The 19,072-nt window shown below is 40.1% G+C and overlaps 2 protein-coding genes across 7 annotated transcripts; one reads left to right on the forward strand and one right to left on the reverse strand.

Moving 5' to 3' along the window:
- The first annotated feature begins 304 nt into the window (after positions 1–304).
- gpx3 (glutathione peroxidase 3) lies at positions 305–4,265 on the forward strand. The gene is made up of 5 exons (XM_084942571.1): positions 305–553; positions 1,925–2,075; positions 2,184–2,301; positions 2,794–2,893; positions 3,731–4,265. Exons 1-5 carry the CDS (start codon positions 395–397, stop codon positions 3,950–3,952), a joined length of 750 nt encoding a protein of 249 aa, XP_084798697.1. The 5' UTR covers positions 305–394; the 3' UTR covers positions 3,953–4,265.
- Positions 4,266–4,363: 98 nt separating this feature from the next.
- On the reverse strand, positions 4,364–16,200 carry tnip1 (TNFAIP3 interacting protein 1). 6 transcript variants are annotated; one of them, XM_084942466.1, is made up of 18 exons: positions 16,062–16,200; positions 14,910–15,092; positions 12,952–13,095; positions 12,744–12,832; positions 12,490–12,549; positions 11,647–11,856; positions 10,796–10,890; positions 10,261–10,423; positions 9,908–10,000; positions 9,721–9,786; positions 8,260–8,391; positions 8,015–8,143; positions 7,798–7,932; positions 7,588–7,713; positions 7,341–7,424; positions 6,713–6,928; positions 6,370–6,466; positions 4,364–6,085 (listed from the first exon to the last, which is right to left on the reverse strand). In XM_084942466.1, the coding sequence occupies exons 2-18, from the start codon at positions 15,055–15,057 to the stop codon at positions 5,994–5,996; spliced, it is 2,079 nt and encodes a 692-aa protein (XP_084798592.1). In that variant the 5' UTR covers positions 15,058–15,092; positions 16,062–16,200; the 3' UTR covers positions 4,364–5,993. The 6 variants fall into 6 exon arrangements, with proteins under 6 accessions (XP_084798592.1, XP_084798600.1, XP_084798619.1 ...); XM_084942474.1 differs by having other exon boundaries at positions 11,647–11,817; positions 16,062–16,197; XM_084942493.1 differs by having other exon boundaries at positions 6,713–6,838; positions 16,062–16,189.
- Between the last annotated feature and the right edge of the window lie 2,872 nt (positions 16,201–19,072).

A 19,072-nucleotide genomic window follows, 5' to 3' on the forward strand; every position in this document is an offset into this window, starting at 1 on the left:
TTTTTTCAAGTGGTCTTAAACTTTTGATCAGGGCTGTACTTCTTCTTTAACTTTTGCAGCGGTTTCAAGGTGTCTAAAATCCCCGATAACTTTGACAACATCACACACATAAACGTACATCTACTATTATTTTTTCTTTGTATATATGTAACGTGTTCCCTGTCTTGTTTGTGGGTTAAATCTTGGTTAGACGAATAAAATAAGAATTTCCTGTTTGTTTGTTTTTTGTAATTGTTTATTATTTGTTTGGCATATATAAGCCACCATACCACTGATTACTAAATCGCAAGCATTGTTCTGCTCACAACATTAACGCTAAGAACGAATAGTTATTTTTCTGACCTGGAGACTACTGACACGTTCATCCGCGCTCACAATCGGTGCACGTCAACAGATGACGACACCTCAGCCAGTTCATTTATCTAGAAGACAGACATCCACAGAGAGCAGTCACCGTGTCGGAGGGAAGGACTGCACGATGTGGGCCGTGTTACCGCTACTGCTGCTCGGTCTGCTGCTACCCGGCTCACCTGTTTACGTTGTAGGTTATCAGGTGAGTGTTGCTTGATTTTCATGGAAAAACAGTCTTCCACAGCATAGGTCTATTTTACTCTTGCTGTTGTTTGTTTGGCCCTGTGTCAGTGTTTTCCAGAATGTTCTTTGTCAAAGATCAAATTATTTGCGTTAAATTATGAGGAAGTTTGAGCGACAATAACTTCCCCAATTGCTCACTATCTGTGCTCAACACACATCTATTTCAATAACTTCTGCTTATTACTGCTTATTCAAGCTTATGCTGCACAGCAAGCCTTTGAATAGAACCATAAACACCTGTTACTCTGGGCTTGTTTTGTTGGTGAATTTCTAAGCATGATTGCCTCCTTTTTCCAAGCTGTGCTGATTTATTGTGAAAAATGACCGTCTAAGGAAGCATCTGGCAATCATCAGCCATAATGACAAGATAAAGTGCATCAACAAAAGCGAATAGCTTAAAACAGAGCCATTTGGAACTGTAATGGCCCTCTGCTTTCATGTTTTTGAATTTTGTGATAGCCATTTTAAATAGAGTCACATCTGCTGCATTGGTAATTTCAGGTAAAGATTTCTTGCTGGGTGAGGGTAATTTGACAGCTAAAGTCCCTTTAACTGTCAGCAGAGTTCTCCTGTTGACACAGAGCTTAATATTTACTGTAAGGAGCTCTGTTGCCCACACAACAAAGCAGGTGTGGAGGGGGAAGAAGGGGAAGTATTGCAGCTGTCCCTGATGCTGCTTATTTGGTTAAAGCTTCAGGATCAATTTGGGCAAACAAACTCCTGACATCTGTAGTGGATACAGGTCAGACTGTCATGGTGATTGTTTATTTGACCTTGACTGGGACGAAAAAGTAGCTGATAATGAGATTTTCCTATGTGTTGTTTTGTCCAAGTGAGACGCCCGATCCCGAAGATTGCCAGTATCATCACATAAGACTAATAAATATCTTCCTTAACGCATGGCAAGTTCTGTACCTGCAAATATTTCCCACTCATTATGCTTCTACTTATTGGCTGATTGCCTGTCGTTTGTCGTTTGCTATATTGGTCATTAGGTGAAAAAACATTTAGCACAAGAACGCAAATGAAACATTGTCATTTTTCAGTCACTCACTGTGGCAGATCATTTAAAGGGTGACTGAACAAAAGGTTAAACACACCCCTCATAAACATTTGTGTGAGGTGAGAGGTTATGTCCACGTTAAGTCCAGCTTCAGGTTTTTGTGTTTCAATACATATTGTGTGTTGTTTGGAAGTCTGAGAGCACATTGTGTTCCTCTTGAAGCAATTCATGTTCAGACTCTCTGTGTTCTTGCTCACCTTAACTGTATAGGCTGTTAGCGAGTTAAAGCAACCATAACGTGCTTCGACCTTTTGTCTGTATCTGCAGCAATGCAACTCATCCGTGGAAGGCACCATTTACAAATACAGAGCAACAACTCTAAATGGTAGTCAGACTGTGAACTTCAGTGACTACGCAGGCAAGGCTGTCCTCTTTGTCAACGTGGCTACATACTGAGGATTCACCGATCAGTATGTGGGTAAGAGATGGCACAGGCAGCGTTGTTTTGTGCTGCAGTTAAAAAAGAAATAAAGAGGTGGGGGGGGGAAGGTTTCTCCACCTGAACTCTTTTCTCTTCTTTCATCAGAACTGAATGCACTGTATGAGGAGATGAACCCACTTGGGTTAACTATTCTTGGCTTCCCCTGCAACCAGTTTGGAAAACAGGAACCAGGGCAAAGGCATGAAATCCTGCCAGGTTTAAAGTGAGAAATCTTTGTCTTTCACTGCACTTCAAGTCTGCCACATAGAAAACACTGTTTAAAAAATACTCATGAATGAATTAGGGTCAATGAAGGTCATGGTTTTCCAGAGAACTCGATAGGATTTTGATGTGATAACATTAAATTCCCTAGTATTGAGTCACACGCTTATCGCAAGGCCGTATATATGTTCTGTAAGGTGAGAAGCTTTAAAGCAGCATGTAGACAGGAATGTGCAATAACGGTAAATCCTCTGTCAATCAACAAAACTTCATTAAAGCATGAAAGCATCCTTTGGCAGTTTCTGTTCGAGAGTCTCTGCAGCACACCCAGAACGTATGTCTCAGATTGCATCAGTCATCACAGATCCATAGCAAAGCCTTTGCAATACACTATGTGGCTTTACTCGGCTTGTAGGGAATCTAGGGCAGCTGCCAAGCAGCAAAGTACTCAGGGGCATGTCCACTGATAGGATGTCCTTTTTCTGGATTCCAGATACGTTAGGCCTGGCAATGGATTCGTTCCAAACTTCCTGCTGTTTGAGAAAGGTGATGTGAATGGGAAAAATGAGCAAGAGGTTTATACTTTCCTTAAGGTAAGAAACTGTGTGTGAAATTCAGTTGAGTCTTTGTAAGTTGAAACTTACATTTAAATTTTGTATTTTACATGTTATTAAACTATTTTTTTCCAAGTGTATTATGAATGCTACTGTCTGCTCTCAATGCTTAGACTCTTTACATGTGTTTAGTTATATTCTGTGGGGAAAATAATTATTTGATACCCTGCTGAATTCATAAGCTTTCTAATTGTAGCATTTTCATTTTAACGGAGAAAGACAGAATATCAACCAACAAATCCAGAAAAAAATCACATTAAATAAAAGCTGTAGATTGATTTGCATATCATTGAGCGGATAAGTATTTTATCCATAAGTAAACCACGACTTACTACTTGGTGAAGGAACCTTGTTTGCCATGGTAAGCTGTTTCTTGTAGTTGGTCACTGGCTCATCTCAGGAGGGATTGTGGGCCACTCCGCTTTACAGAAACAAATCCTTTAGGTTTCTTGGCTGCCGCTTGGTAACTTGGTTTTTATTGGAAATCAAATACTTATTTCATTCAATGACATGCAAATAAGTTTATAGCTGTTATGCAATGTGGTTTGTTTGGGGGGTTATTTTGGTAGATATCAATGGAGACTGTCCCTCGTTATTAAAATGAAACCAAATTAGAGACTGTTCATTTGTTTGGAAGAGAGTAAACTTAGAAATTCAGCAGGGGATCAAATAATTACTTGCCCCACTGTATTTGAAACAGACTGGATGCACTAGATATAATTCATGCTTTCATGAGCATTTAAAAAGGCAGAGAAAACATATGGCCCTGAGCGGTGTTCTTCTGAGTCTTACTTAAAAGTTCTTTGTGCCACGCAGAGCTCTTGCCCCGCTGTCGGAGAAGACTTCGGTCCCATGTACGGCCGGTTGTTCTGGGAGCCTCTAAAGATTAGCGACATCAAGTGGAACTTTGAGAAGTTTCTGGTGGGAATGGATGGGAAGCCAGTGATGAGGTGGCCCCCGACCACCAAAATTTCTGCGGTCCGAGCTGACATCCGGAGATACCTGCTCGAACAATACACAAGGGATGTCTTTAATTAGATGTGATCGATCATTTAGTATTGTCTGTCTAATGAATTAAGTGTAATCAGATGCAAATGATTAGTAGAACTAAGGTAGCCTGAAAACGAGTAATGTTACAGTTTCTTGTATCGTGAAGATGGCATGTTGAATGAAGAGGAGGCTTGAAAACAGGAACTCTGTGGTGCCTCTTTGGAATCTGGGGTTTAGGCCAGCCTTTCAGTGCATTCAGTCTGCCCTGCAATCCCACAGCACCATGTCATCTTCCCATCTCAGGACCTGTTAACCATTACTGTCTAAATGTTAATTACTTTCAATAAATCATCAAGAATAACACGGTGTTGTGCAGTTTTTATGAGAAACAAACATGTGTTGTGTCACAGAAAGGTAAAAACAATGTACTCTGTGGAACAAGACACGGTAAGATACTAATGAGACATTTAGAATAGATTTATTAAGCCAGTCAAATACAAAAAGTCTCACATGTGCTTTTTTCCTACAGCAAAAAAAAAAGGAGAAAAAAAGAAAAAAGGCTAAAAACCAGGAAAATACATCTGCCATAAATTACAGCATACCTTTCAAAGTGCAATTCTGTTAATGTCTCATCTCAGCTCTAGCCCATCCTGATTTTGTTCCCTGTTGATATCTTGCTAGATAAAAGTAAGCCATTTCAAACCTTTTTTTTTTTTTTTTGAAGCCCTTCATCTGACTAGTCAAAATACACTATACTAAGTAATCGTAACTGGCATTCAGTTTAAACAGGCAAGGCTTGTTGATTCGGAGATCAGATTGAACTTTTTCCTAATAGTGTGACCTGGAGGTGTGGATCCGCTATCTGTTATTGCGACTTTGACTGCGTTAGAGCAGTTCACAGGTCAGTCGGCAAGGTGTGGGTTGCTGGTTGTTGAAGTGGATGGAAACAAAAAGTCGAGACGTCCCGACAGAGGGTTTTATCCTCTGGGGTGGCTGTACTGCTGTAACTGGGTGTTTAACCACGGCCTCCGAATTCTGATGAAAATCGTCCTCATTCTGCTCCTTGAGCTGAATTTGGATATTTTGTACTGGTAAGTACAACTCAGCGAGGTTATGTGACATAACAGGTATATGAGGACGCGGCTGCTGCCTTAAGATTTTGCTGCTGTAATCTCTTGGTACTGTGTTGGGGATATGCTGTGTGCAGTGGTACAGGATGCAGTGAGGTGAGCATAAATATCGGAATGAGTGGTCAAATCAAGTCGAAGTGTTTAATGAGATTAGGTCCATCATCATGGGGGAGAAATTACCCAAAAAAAAAAAAAGTGTGTATGTACTGTGTATTGTGTCTGATACAAACATACAATGTCAATAGCTACAATATATTGGGATTACACTAACAACATAGAAAGAACAGCATTACTGAAGACAATGATTTACACTTAGTCAATGCAACTATCAAAACAGCAGGTTATAAATAAATTATCAGTAATCACAATCGTGTTTTTTTTGGTATGATACCATCAAAATTCATTTCCCAAAATTTTTGTATTTCAACAACAACTTTTGAACAGTTACACAGTTATGGGACAGTTCTATAACATCGATGGTACTGAAAACCCTCATAAATCAATTAACATTCACATTGTAAGCTCTATGATTCAGTGTACCTATATAATCATTCATGGCTGGAATGAGTATATGTAGTCTTAGTCTTACTGGGGAATGGCTTCCTGTGACCCTACAAGTAACAAACTACTTGTCACATACTTGCAGATAGACAATCACATAGGTATATTGTCTGGAAAACAAAACAAAACAAAAAAAATCTATGTTAATTATTCCAACCTATTTAACAAATGACTTAAAGTTGCCGATAAAAAAAAAAAAAAAAATCTAAACAATATTTCATGTGTATATTCAGAATAGCGTCACAAATAGCCTTATAAAACGCAAGTATAAACAACATTACAATAGGATATCTACAGTTCAGTAGGAAAATTATAGATCAAATCACACCTTGTCAACTCAAAAACAAACTGATTTCATGCTACTACCCAGGCTCCTTTTAAGTGGGTACGGTGATGCTTTAGTGCTTTCCAGGGTCAATGTTCTGTCGCTCCCTTTTTCCAAATCCTGTTCCAGGTGCTCCTGTCGCTGCTGCTGCTGCCGCTGACTGATCTACGGACACCAAAGTAAGGTGCACAACTAAATTATCGCATCATGTTTCAAAAGAATCATTGGTGATTTGCATGGACGGATAGTGCTGCTAATAGTCAGTATGAACATAAATAAGCCTTACCCCACTATAGTTTACACCTCTGAGCTGAAGAACTTTAAGCATAACTAATGACAAAGTTTGGCTCATTGTTTTTCCACTACATTTTAAGAGTACATCTGTTTGAATACACACCATCATGTATTGTGCAATAGAAATAAACTACATATGACTGGTTGTATCTTACCTGCATTCTCTGGTGGTGGTCGTGAACTTTCTCCTACTGCTCTGGCCCCTCTTAACCCCCTCTCAGGTTGATTGAATGACAACTGCCAAGGGAAACCCTGATTTAAAAAAAACAAAAACGGAACAATTGTGTTAAAATTTATATTCTTACTCGTCGCAATCAGCAGCCCTTAAGTCTTTGCCATAACCTAATATTGGTTATTGAATGTAAGCGTGCTGCCCCCAGCAAGTAAGGGAAGTAGAGGTAAGAGAGAAATTGAAAAGAAAAAAAAGAAAGCCTTGTTTCTTCAGTGAACCAGAGTCACTCCAGAGACAAAGACAGAGGGGCTTTAGAGCGCCCTTACCGGGGTAACGGGTTGGAAGTCTCGTACAGGGGGTGGTGCTGCGGCGGCTGCGGCTGCGGCGCCTGCTGCATTGGGCATCCGGGGAGGGAAGTGTATGGGCCAACCTTCAAGGCCCTGCGGTCCCACCTGCACAAAGGGACCACAGTAGGGAGGGCTCAGCGGGCCGTTCACTGAGTCTGACGTGGGGTCTGAGGTACGTCTTTCCTGCTGCTGCCCCTACGAGGGATCACAAGTACACATGTGATCCCCAATCAGTGCTTTGTGGCTACTCTCAGCGAATGCAGCGCCCCTGTTGTGGCACGGGACGCTGCTGACCTTCAACCCTGCTGCGGTTCTGCCTCCCACTGAGGCGTGCCAGTATTCACCTCGCTGCTCCCAAATGCACTGACCGAAACAAGCTAGCTGCAGTGAGGCTCTTGTGATTCGTTCGGCATGAACCTACTACAGTCAAGTCAATCTAGTCTTCCACCATTCTGTCACTAGGGGGCACTAGTCTGCAAGCTTTACCACCACCTGTAGCCTATTGGCACTTTCTTTTCAGGAGCCACACTGAACAAATATTTCACCTACTTAGTGTGACAGCGCCCTTTAATCCACCATTTCAGTGTATATGTAACACTAGCAGTACCTGTTTGTGATGCTGCATCTGCAGTCTCTCCAGCTTACATCTCTCTGTACGCTCTCTCTGACACTCGTTCTGCGCCTGATGAAGCTGCGCCACACCAACAAGTACACAACAAGACAAATAAAGCACCTCATATTAGGGCAGGTCAGCTAGAATAGCCACTAGCAGAAAAATTATACAAAAGCTAAAGCTTTCCTGGTCACATTATATACAGGGGAAAAAAATATATGTTACATGAGCACGATCTTACCTGATTGGTCAAATTAGTAATCTGACCCTGAAGTCTTTCAACTTGCCGCCTCAAGTCCTCTTTCTCTTCATTCATTCGCTCCCTGTCGCTCCTTTCTTTTCTGAAGTCCTCCTCAAAGATTTTTACCTGAAGTGCAAAGAAAGAAAAAGCAGCTGAAGGGAAATCCACACGTAACTGCAGGAGTGTGTGTAAATGTTCTGTTTATCTGACCTGTTCTTTAAGTACAGCAATTTGAGTGAGCAGCTCCTGTTTCTTAAAGTTGTTGGCCGCATCTGCAAAGTTGCCCTGGCCAGGAGGTTGTTGGGAGGATGAAGGTGAGTGTAGGTTTAAGGCTTCTTCTAAAGCCTGAATAAGACAAAAACCAATGTTACCCTGACAGAAACGTCCCTGCGCCCGATTGCTCTTTTTGCATCTCTTCCACACTCACTCGGTTGAGGCGCTGGATCTCCTTCTCTTGGTACTCTCTCTGTTTGCTGAGGGGCACCAGCTGATCCTGCAAGTAGCGGATCTTCTGCTTCAGCTCGGCCGTCTCAGTGTTTAAACACTCCTTCTCCCCCTGGAACGAATGCACGCACACCCCATGTCTTTAAAAACACCTTTTCCACAGTCACTCTGTGCCCTGCTTTCATTTAGACCAGTTTCACCTGGCCTTTTCCACATCTCTATTCTCACCTGGACATTTTCAATCTTGGACTTGGCCAGCAGCAGCTTCTTGTCGTAGTCGCGTTGCCTCTGCTCCCGCTCAGCCTCCAGCTCAAGCACAGTTTTCTGTGACTCGGCTAGCCGTTGTCTGAGGTCTGTGATCTGAGGAAAAGTGGCAATCTTTTAATTTAGGAAACGATCACACTGTTAAAGATCCAATTTTTTATAAATTGCCATAAAGTGCCTAATAATAAATAAAACCGATTAAGTAATAACCCTCCGGTATTAGCTTCAGAAATGTTATCTAAATAGAAAACTAAGCCATCAAATTTGCAAACACGCACTGCTGTTTTTGTGTAACATGTGAACGAACCGAGTGACGCAAATGGATATATCTAGGGTTCTGTGGTTATAACCCAAAGCTGCACGGTGTCCCTGTCTGAACGAAGTGTGAATGTAGGTTTATACATAATTGTGGGTGTGCACAACATAGGTGTGTGAGTGTCAGTGTGAGAGTGTGTACGTCTGTGTGTCTCTGCTGCCCTCTGACTGCACCACAGCAGGAAGTCAGCGGGTACCGGAGAGGTAAGGGGAATTCTTACTGAAGTGTGACAGGCCTTGTGGTAAGCATGTTCAGATCGCAAGCTATTGCAAGATTGCACCTTTTCCACTGGACAAGCACATTTAAAAAAAAAAAAAAAAAAGAAAGAAAGAAAGAAAAAAAAACTAGACACATACACAGCTGCTTCTATGTCAAGTCATAAACACAAACTTCAAAGTCCTGTTTGTTAAAGTTTTTTTCAAATTATAAAATGCTTTCCATCTGTCACTTCACCCATCACAGTTTTTTTTTTTGCTTGTTTTTCTGTTAAATCATGATATTTTACCTAATTAATGTCACGATGCTCAGTGATCAGTAATATTTTTTCTTAGTTTGGCAAAACACTTGAAACTAAATTCAACCATCACTTGGAAAATGTGTTGCTACAGACACCAGAAGCAACTTTAATTCATAAAATAAGTAATTAAGACAATATTTGAACCCCACAGGTAACTAACCTTAGCTTCTTTATACGCTGAAATGAATACAGTGGAACTCTTTTGTTCAGTTTCAGCTTTTCATAGCATGTAATCCATTTTACACACAAATCACTGAGTGTGGTGTTATGGAGAGACACCCAATGAAATTTGTGACTGGTATCTCACTTGTACTGACACTTGTTAAATCACTGTTACTGGGTACAAGTGATTTACTTTAAGTCCAAAAGAGCATTTAACATCTCTTTGAACTAAACTGGACCAAACAGAGCTAACTGATGCAGGTGATACAATATTTTGAAAATGTTTAAAAAAAAAAAAAAAAAAAAAAAAGGTCTGAAATGTAAAAAAAAAATTGAAAAAAGAAAAGAAATCTAAAATTCTTTTAAGCAGTCAAGAGCACCGTAACGCCTTCCCACACCCGTCACAGCAGCTGTAAAGTCATTACTGTACCTTCTGCTCAAACTGTGACTTCATGGCGTTCCACTGAATGTCCCACTGCTTGTTCACCTCCAGCACCTGTAAGAAGCCAGAAAGCGAAACAAACACCACTGAACATGTAGGAAACAAAATACACAGACTTTCCCCTATGGCAAAAGAGGATGAGCAGTAAGTAAGAAAGTAAGCAAGCAAGACTCACATCCTTTCTCTGCTTCTCCAAAAGCTTGATCTTCTTTTCATACACCTCGACATCACAAGGTTTAGTTGGGGTTTTCTCTGCAGCTTTTCCACTCTGGGGGGTTGGGGGAACATAAAATATTCCTAAATCCACAACTTTACTACATTACGCACGTTGTAAGAGGTCACGAGTGGGAAATTCTCAGTCACAAGATTATTGAGAATAATTTAATTAAAAGTCTTTAAAAAGAACACAGATTAAAAACTGGTTTAGGTAAAAAAAATACTTCATAGAAATGTTTTAAATATGAAGCTACAGCAAATAATGTATGTGTACAAATTTAAATAAATCAATTTTAATTAAACTGAAACTACCTTCTGCGGTGTGGTGGCCTCCATTTTGGGTCGGACAGCCGCAGATTCCTCCTTCACCGGCTCCTCTTTGGCCTCTGGAGTTTCAGCGTCAGGTGGCGACGCAGATGCTGCCGCCGCTGCTGCCGCTCCTGTGACCAACTCCTTAAGTTTCTGATTTTCCTGTCTACACCGGCATGAAAATGAAAATGATAGTGTTTGAGCACTAGGTCTCATTCTAAGGCATGGCCGTCATCATGCTCCAGCTACTGGAGGCCTTATGGGAAGAACCTACAACACCAGAAAGCCCTGGAGTAATCCCCTTCAGAAGTGAAAGCGCGCTTAATTGTTAACATCAAGGGCAAAGTAAAGATTAGGCGATAAATATTTTATTAACAGTAATGAGAATTTGACTCGACATAAAATCAAACGATTATAAGAAGCAAAACAGTCCCACAAAAAAAAGTTAAAAAACAGATCAGAAGAAAAGAGAACAAGATGTCAGAGCGATAGTATTGTTTTATTTGTAGCACAGTCACATCAAAAGGAGAAACATTACCTCAGCTGTTCCAAGTCTCGATTCCTGATATGATGATCCTCTTCCATTTTCTTTCGAAGCTCATTGTTCTCTTGTCTGAGCTGCTCGCAGAGAGTCTATAAAGCCGAGAGAGGACAATATTAAACACCGTTCTGACATTTTCTTATTATCTGTACTCAATCACATATCCAGAAATGCCATCAACCCAGTGGCACAAAGATAAACTTATGATGAGTTTTAAATTACGTTGGATTACAAGTCACGTGTAATAATCTAACAGATAAGGAAATGCCATTTGTTTTATCTGATAAATCAAGCTTTAGTTTCCCATTTTCATCCCATTAAATAACACTTTTTTTGCCCACAAGGTTTTGAGGAAAAATTAATGTTCCATGTAGTGAAAGTAGTGAGACTTTAAAAATATTTTATTGAATGTTTTAGAGGTTCTACACAGAGCACCAACTACGTGCAGCTTTAGTTTTGTTTTTTTAAGTTATTGAGTCTCCAGAATACTTGTTCTACCACAAAACACACTTAAATTACTGTTCAAGTTCTGAAACCACATCCGTCCGAACGAAGTATTATTGCATCTGTAGTTTTACTCTCGCGACCCATCAAATCTCACACAAAAATGCTTTTAAAGTCATCAAGTTATGCCAAGCGTGCTGTAGCAGTAGTATTTAGCGTGATAGTTTCGAGTTGCTATAACAAAATTCAGATTTTAGATTTTTCTTTAACATGACTGATCATTGTATAAACACTTGGAATGCTCTTGCACTATTACAACACTTATAAATCACTATTTATAATAAGCACTGTGGTGATTTGTCACATTTTTTTTAGTTTTATGACACAGTAGTTGTGCGCAATACCTGTAGGAGGGAGGTCCTCTGTTCATTCTTTTGGACTTTCGAAGAAAGATGATGAAACTCCACAGCCATGCGGCCAAGGTGCGCTAACAGCTGGTTTGGGTTGGACTCCTCAGCAAATATGCTGAATGAGCTCTCAAGCCTCTTCAGCTGGCTTGCTAGCTCGATGTTCTCCTGAGGAAGGAGGGGAATTACTCCTACTGCTGACCCGGCCTGAAGATACCCACACAAGTAACCAGTCAGTCACCTGTTCTTCTCAAGCTGACTCAGTGAGCGTGTTCTCAATTACATCTCAATTATTTAAAACACCATTCTGTAAGAGTCATCGTTCTCTATGAAAGGGAGCAGCCGATTTGTATGAAAGGCAAACTAGTTGGTCCTGTTGGGTTTATTTTTACTCTCCACAGACTACAATTAGCTCTTCTACTTTCGCCAACATATATTTTAGATAGCAAGGTTGGCTACATTTTTTAGAATATGTGACAGGCTGGCCACTAGCATAGGTTTTAACATGTTCACCTCAACACTGGCCTCGTGTCCTGTTAACACATCCCCTGGGATTTAGTATGTGAATGAATCAGCGGTGTAATTCTAGTCAGTGACAATCCTGGACTTTCCCCTGACTGACTGACTCAGGCTGGAGCTACCAGTATTGAGTTTTTTGGTGAGTCAACACACCAAGGATGTATGTCCAATATTGAGGAAATGGCTATAAAGAGGAATGATTAAATTTAACCTCACTAAACAGAAACCTATACAAAATAATATCCTTTTAAAGGGTAAAGAACAAATGCTAAAAATAACCATATGATTCAAACAGATTTGAGCTATTCATCTGGTACGTACTGTCAATGCCTCTGAAGTCTTTCCCTCCATATTCACCACCTCAAACTCTGACATGGCATCCTATAAAAAAATATATATATATATATATACACAAACACAAACACACAACTCGAACATGATCCCAAAAAACAACGACGAAGTGAACATTCTCCAGTCGGATGTTATATTTTAGGCCCTGATAATGCCTACATCTAGTCTTAAAATAATAACAGGGTCATTTCTACCTGAACAGAAAGCAGAAACAAATTATTTACATTGGGCTTCTCTGGCTGAAGAGTCTTTCCTAAACAGCTCGATTGCTCCTCCTTCTGCTCAGCTGTGGTATGTAAACAGGGTTTATTACCTGAAATACACCAAATGAATATTAATGGTAACAATCAGCCAAATGCTGGCCACACTGTGTAATAATCCAAAAATGTGAAGAAAAGTCTTCTTCGTTGCCTTTAAGTATGTGAAACCTACTTTGTGTCTCAGTTTGAATGGGCCCTCCCATACACAAACTGGCGGCGAAGCTGGACGATTTCAGGGCTTCGTTGTCTCTCACAAGTTCCTCCACTCGCTGTCGAAGCCTCGACGCCTCTGACTGAGACTCTTCCAGCAAATCACCTGCAGGTATTAGAGAGAGCTCGTCTCTATCTAGTAACACCTTCACTTAATCTTGCTTTGTTTCTACCGGCAAACCCTGTTGTCACTAAAAATATCAGCACAACGTGTGACAGAAACGCCGTGAGAAAGTAAGGACTCGTTTAGTTAGTCACTGAGCCATTCACGTTGTTAGCATGTGAGTTTTTAACTGGATGACCAAAGCAGATTTTCAGGTTTCACTACATTTCACCACAATTGCTGAATGACACTTTAGGATTTTGTTTTGAGTACAAAAGTATATGATGCTACAACATCACATGTTGTCTTTGTGTCTATGTCAAATTTGTTTTAAATAACAAATGTGTTATTTAAAATGTCTGTTCAACTTTCTGCTGCTACAGAATTCAAGCTGAACAATCTCCTCAACTTTCTGTGTAGAAAATTTTGGAAAAAACTTCATCGAAGTTGGAAATCCAGTGGTATTACGGACATAATGAGCCGAAAAGAGCAGTCTAACTGAAGTAGATGTTCCATCTTACTGAGCTGAGGATGAAGATCGTGACCAAATTAAAGGTAGACCCGAAACAAAGGACACAACTCCCCTCACTCACTGACAAAATCCCATCACAGGAGATACTTGTAGATGTGAACACAGCTCTACCTCTAGCTCTCCCGACTACCAATAGCACTAAAACCAATGAGCTTATATATGTCACTGCCACAATAATAAAAATATTTATCTACTTTTAGTCCAAGTAGGCTGGAGAAATAATGGAAGAACATCTGGGAGGAAGAAACGACACAACACCAAAGCCAAGTGGCTGGTGGATCTAAGAGCACCAACCTCACAGAAAAAGTGCCAATCAAGATCACAAAGGCAGACATCCAGCAACGAGCCTCAAGAATGAAGAGCTAGACAGCACCAAGACCTAAAATAATTGAAGATGATAGATGAAGAAGCTAACACACCATGGACACCTGGCAGCACAAATAAAAGGGACTGCTAACAGCAGGTACTCTTCCAAACTGGATAACAAAGGCCAGAACAATCTGAGCATGAAGGATCCCCCACAAGGGTACAACACCATCAAACTACAAGCCAGCCAATTACCTGCTTCCCCTTAACATGGATGATCAACTCAGGGTCTCATGAACTAGGCTGAGTGGCCACATGAGTCAATATATGATACATGCAGATCAGAAGAGCACTGGAAATAACAGCACTGGGTCCAAGGACCCAAGTTGAAGGCTGTGCAAAGGAGCCCCGGAGACTATGTAGTGCATTGTCGACACAATCAAGTGGCTGGGATGGTGTACAGGAACATCTGTGCTACATATGGAATAAAAATCCACACTTCTTGATGGGAGATACAGCCAAGGATGGGTGAGAACAACAAGCCTAAGGTCCTACGGGATTTCAAGTTCCAGACAGTCGTGTAGCTGCTAACCATAGTGGTGGACGACAAAGAGCAGAAAAAGCCTCGTCTATCACAATGCAGCAGTGATAGACATAGTAATGCCAGTGGTAAGCACGATCTGAAAGCGAGTTCACAAGAAAACAAAAAAGTACCAGTGGCTGAAAGAAAAACTGGAGCAGTGTGGTAACAGGAGCATTAGGAGCTGTAACCCCAAGACTGGAAGAATGGCTCCAGCAGATTCCAGGCACAATGTCAGAGGTCGCTGTCCAGAGGAGTGCAACCCTAGATACTTCACAGAACCCTCAAACTTCCAAGCCTCTGGTAAAGGATCACCACACCCCCAGGGGTTGAAAAGGACTGACACACAAACACACGGCCTTAACTTCAACTTGAGATAACTAGTCTTTAGAAACATACCTAAGCTCTTAAGTCCCTTCATCCGTTCTCTCAGCATGCTGTTCTCCTCCAGCAGCTGCCGATAGCTGCTCCCTCCTCCAGCCTCATCCCTGGCCTTGACCTCACTCCCACCTGGATCATAGATGCGGTATGGTCCTTTCCCCTCCATTGCAGTTGCTCACTTCCTACACATCGTCCTCTGAACTGTGGAAAGAAGACACAAACTGGTATTTTTAACTTAACAAAAATATCAGAAGCTACGCAGCAGGAGACACAAGAACACACAGAAGAAGTCAGGAGTAGCTGACCTTTACAGAAAACAAAGAGTTTTCTAACAGGCTGAAAAAGTAAACAACTGGAAAAAGAAATCTTGGCAATTTTTACATTGTGAGGTTATATTTAAGTTCCGACTTAAAATTGTGTCAGTGACATAGGTGATTTGAAAGTATAACAGGTACACCACAAGATCACCAAATACGCTCGTACTCTCTCTCAAAGTTGAACACTTGAACATAAGATAAAGTTTTATAACAGGAGCTCAAAAGTAAAAGCAAATATGCTCAAATGACATTAATACCACCCGCTTTTTGTTTTATACTATACAGCGTGACACTAACGACCTGTTTCTAAGTTATCATTTCTAACAGGACGACTGTAGACTATGAGCGAAACGTTGAACGGAAAATAAAAATCCGACGACGACTTTGAGAGGACAAATGCTGTACTATGAGCCCTGACAGAGTCGGACATATGGCAAAAATGTGTTAGCTATGGTGATGGCAAAATATGACAACTACAACGTTCTTATCCTGGGAAAAAGGGAACAAAAGCAGAGCAAAAAAATAACAAAACAAAACAAAATGTAATGCAAATCCAAGTAACACACATCTATCCAGGAGACCAGGCTCAAATACACCACAATCTAGCAAATGACAGCTACCTTGATTGGCTGAAGAAAGCTAATATTAGTTTTCGCTGTTGTCATGCAAATTGCTAGCAACATCCTCGTTAGCTGTCGGCTAGCTAACACTAGATGACTGTGCGGGAAACGAAGGCGCTAAACTCCCCTTATTTTTCCTCTACAGAGACTGTAATCGATTCGGTAAATCGCTGGAAACGCGGAGATAAACGCCAAGCCAAAACAACAAAGAGGTGGCTTTTTTTGCTCGGTACCTTTCAGCTCGCAGTGGCCTCTCGTCTGCCCAGACATGTATTGCGGAAGTGGTCTACTGAGTCTATGCTGTAACCTGGGAAATTCCACCTCGCAACGTTTGGTAAACAGCGATGATTGACAGCAATGTGGCCAATCGCAGCTCGGCTCTATCAGAGGGGCACCAACAGGAGCAGCTGACCTTAATGTAAACACTGGAGCAAACGCTCTACATGTATTCTAACCGTGGCGGTATTACCAGAATTGCCAAACCTGTTCACATGATCTACTTTTAGGCACCAATATCCATATATGGCAAAATAGTGAATGATGCAATAATTCGATGGTAAGTAAGACTCATAATAATAATAATAATAATATTTTTTTTTAAAAATCCCCTACATTTTCTCTTGAATTGTAATCATTTTAATTATATTTCGTATTAATATTATTATTGTTTTTACTGTGTACTCACTGAACCCCGACTACCACTCCCATCCCCCCAAAGTCATGAGACAAACCCCGACCTTTTTCACTCAGTGACTTTTTTCCCTCATTGATAAATTCAGAGATGGAGCTGGTGGGGGTTTCTGTGATTGCATCACATATTTCCTCTGAACTGAGAGGGCAATACGTTTTAGTTCGAGTTACGCAGATTTTTTTTAAGCTGAACTAAATTATTGTTAAGAGATGTGTAATGATGAGTTTAGAGCTGGAAGAAAACTTGTTATTCCATCCACATTTTTATGCAAATGAAATACTGGATAAATTAAACATTTGTTTACATTAAAAAAAAAAAAACAGCAAATCGTAAATGTGGTTAAAAAATACATTTTAAAAAAAGTAGTTTCCTGAAAAACGTCCAAACACACTGTGTTTTGTCTATTTCCTGATTAACTATCTAGTTGATCAAGAAATTGATTAGTTTTAACTGTAATATAACAAATAAAATGAAGATAAACTATATGTTTTATAAATAAGGTGAATAACTGACTTTTATGTTTTTTGAGCTTGTATAAGAGTTCAGCCTGTGAGATGTGAATATTACAGTTGTAATATTCTTTTTTTTTCCAGTCCATTAATATGAGGTATTAAGAGTGCACACTGTACCTATAACACAATCAACCCCAAATATTAGTTTTTTCAGTGCTGACCTAACTCTTTTTAATTAACCGTCCACTTCAGTTATATCTGTGTTGTCCCAGGAAAGGAGTAACACCCATATATTGTTAGACAAGGAAAACATGTACAGTGCAAAATTAACAGACTCATCATTTACTGGAGTGAACTTTTACTTAAAACTGTGTTTATCACACATTGCTCACTATATTTGACCAGAACTGTCCCAACTTTATTGAAGACCCCCCAAGAAGGCTAAAATTAATCACTTGGAGCAATAGTGACATCTTGTGGGAATTGACGAACAGATAATCTGCGGTTATGTTTCTTCCTCAGGGAGTAATTTACGCTGTTCCTCTGGTAGCTGGAAACATAAAGTGTGATACTTGATCATTCAGCTTGTGGCTACACACAATCACACTGAACCACACAAGGATATTCCCGGCTAAGAAGCCTCCTGCGTAATTTGTAATAAAAATCTTACACAAATAACAAGTAAAACTGCCATACATGACATAATTTATACCAAACCTCATCTAATCTTATACTTGTGTTTAGCTTTTCTATTATTGTTACTTCCTGTCATGTAAAAACTCTACTGGTGTGTTACTGACATAGTGTTAAAACTGCTTTAACAGAGAAATCAGCTTGATTTTCAATAGAATTTCCTTTTACTCATTGATGTCTTTGACTTAACCTCGCTGACAGAAAATCTTACTGTAAAGAAAGAGAATATGTGAGAAAACAAGAGACAGTGGGTGGACAGCATGTGATTTAAGACAACACGCCTTATTTGAAAATCCTTTCACAAATCAGCTATAAATGCCCTTTTCAAGTCAAGTGAAAAGTCACATGCTTCAACTAAAGCCACGTACAACAATGAAACAATAGGCATACGCACACATGCACACACAAAGGGTATCTATCCCTTTGGCCATAAAAGTCTGGTAAAAATGTGTGACTGTGGTCCCCAGAGAGCCATTTAGTGTCTACAGGAAAAAGCAAGAGCACAGCTCATGTGGCTGTCACACACACAGAAGTTGTTTTTTCCTCATTCCTGTGCCTGCCAACATTTACATTGCCCATATTTTTTTGGTGCAAAGTGTTTCCACTTCGGGCTGCTGTGATGTGCAGAAATGATAAACAAGCTGATGACTCTGAGACTGCCAGAAGAAAACAAAAACTACAGGCCTGAGGATACAGGAAATGTCACCCATCATTCAGTCTTGCTGGGTGACAAACTGCACACTTTTTCTTATGCTCCCACCAACATTTGACAATATTTTAAAGCACTGCACAAAGCTAGCAGAATGAACACATGGTATGTTTGTTTGTTTGTTTTTTAAATGAGCAATCCTCAAATTTGAGCCCTTCTCTAAACCCTTTTTGTCTGTAGCACAGAGTAGGCACCTCACCCTGCTGAGACAGGGACGCTTTCTCATCTCCCAGCAGTGGAAATTAGCAGCTGATAGTCATTAGTTCTGTGCTACTTAATACAAAAAGTCCTTTTGTTAGCCGAGTAGTGACCAGCCATCGTTCTCGAGGCATTAAATCAGGGACATTATTGCTGCTGAGACTCTATCGCAATGCAAAAAACCTCAAAAACTGGGCTACATATCACTGGCAACAGATACAAATGTATTTTAACATTTTACAGGTTACTTACATCAATTTTAGTTAAAAAAAAAAAAAAAGTTGTAGACTTTATAAAATCCAAGACTTTGTATTAGCTTGACAAATACAGTTCGTCTAGGCCTGTGTGTAATGGATACTAACAGATTTTTTTATGATAGTGAGTAAATCAGTTTTAAAGTATAATTTGAGTTATTTTATCTTCAGTTTTTATAATCCACAACGTATTGAAAACTGTTTTTAAATGGAAAAAACAAAAGCAAAACAAGTTTTGAGAGTGATG

Source organism: Perissodus microlepis, chromosome 2 (assembly GCF_051167445.1).
Source record: "Perissodus microlepis isolate ML-2025 ecotype Zambia chromosome 2, ASM5116744v1, whole genome shotgun sequence".
Classification (NCBI taxonomy): Eukaryota; Metazoa; Chordata; class Actinopteri; order Cichliformes; family Cichlidae; genus Perissodus; species Perissodus microlepis.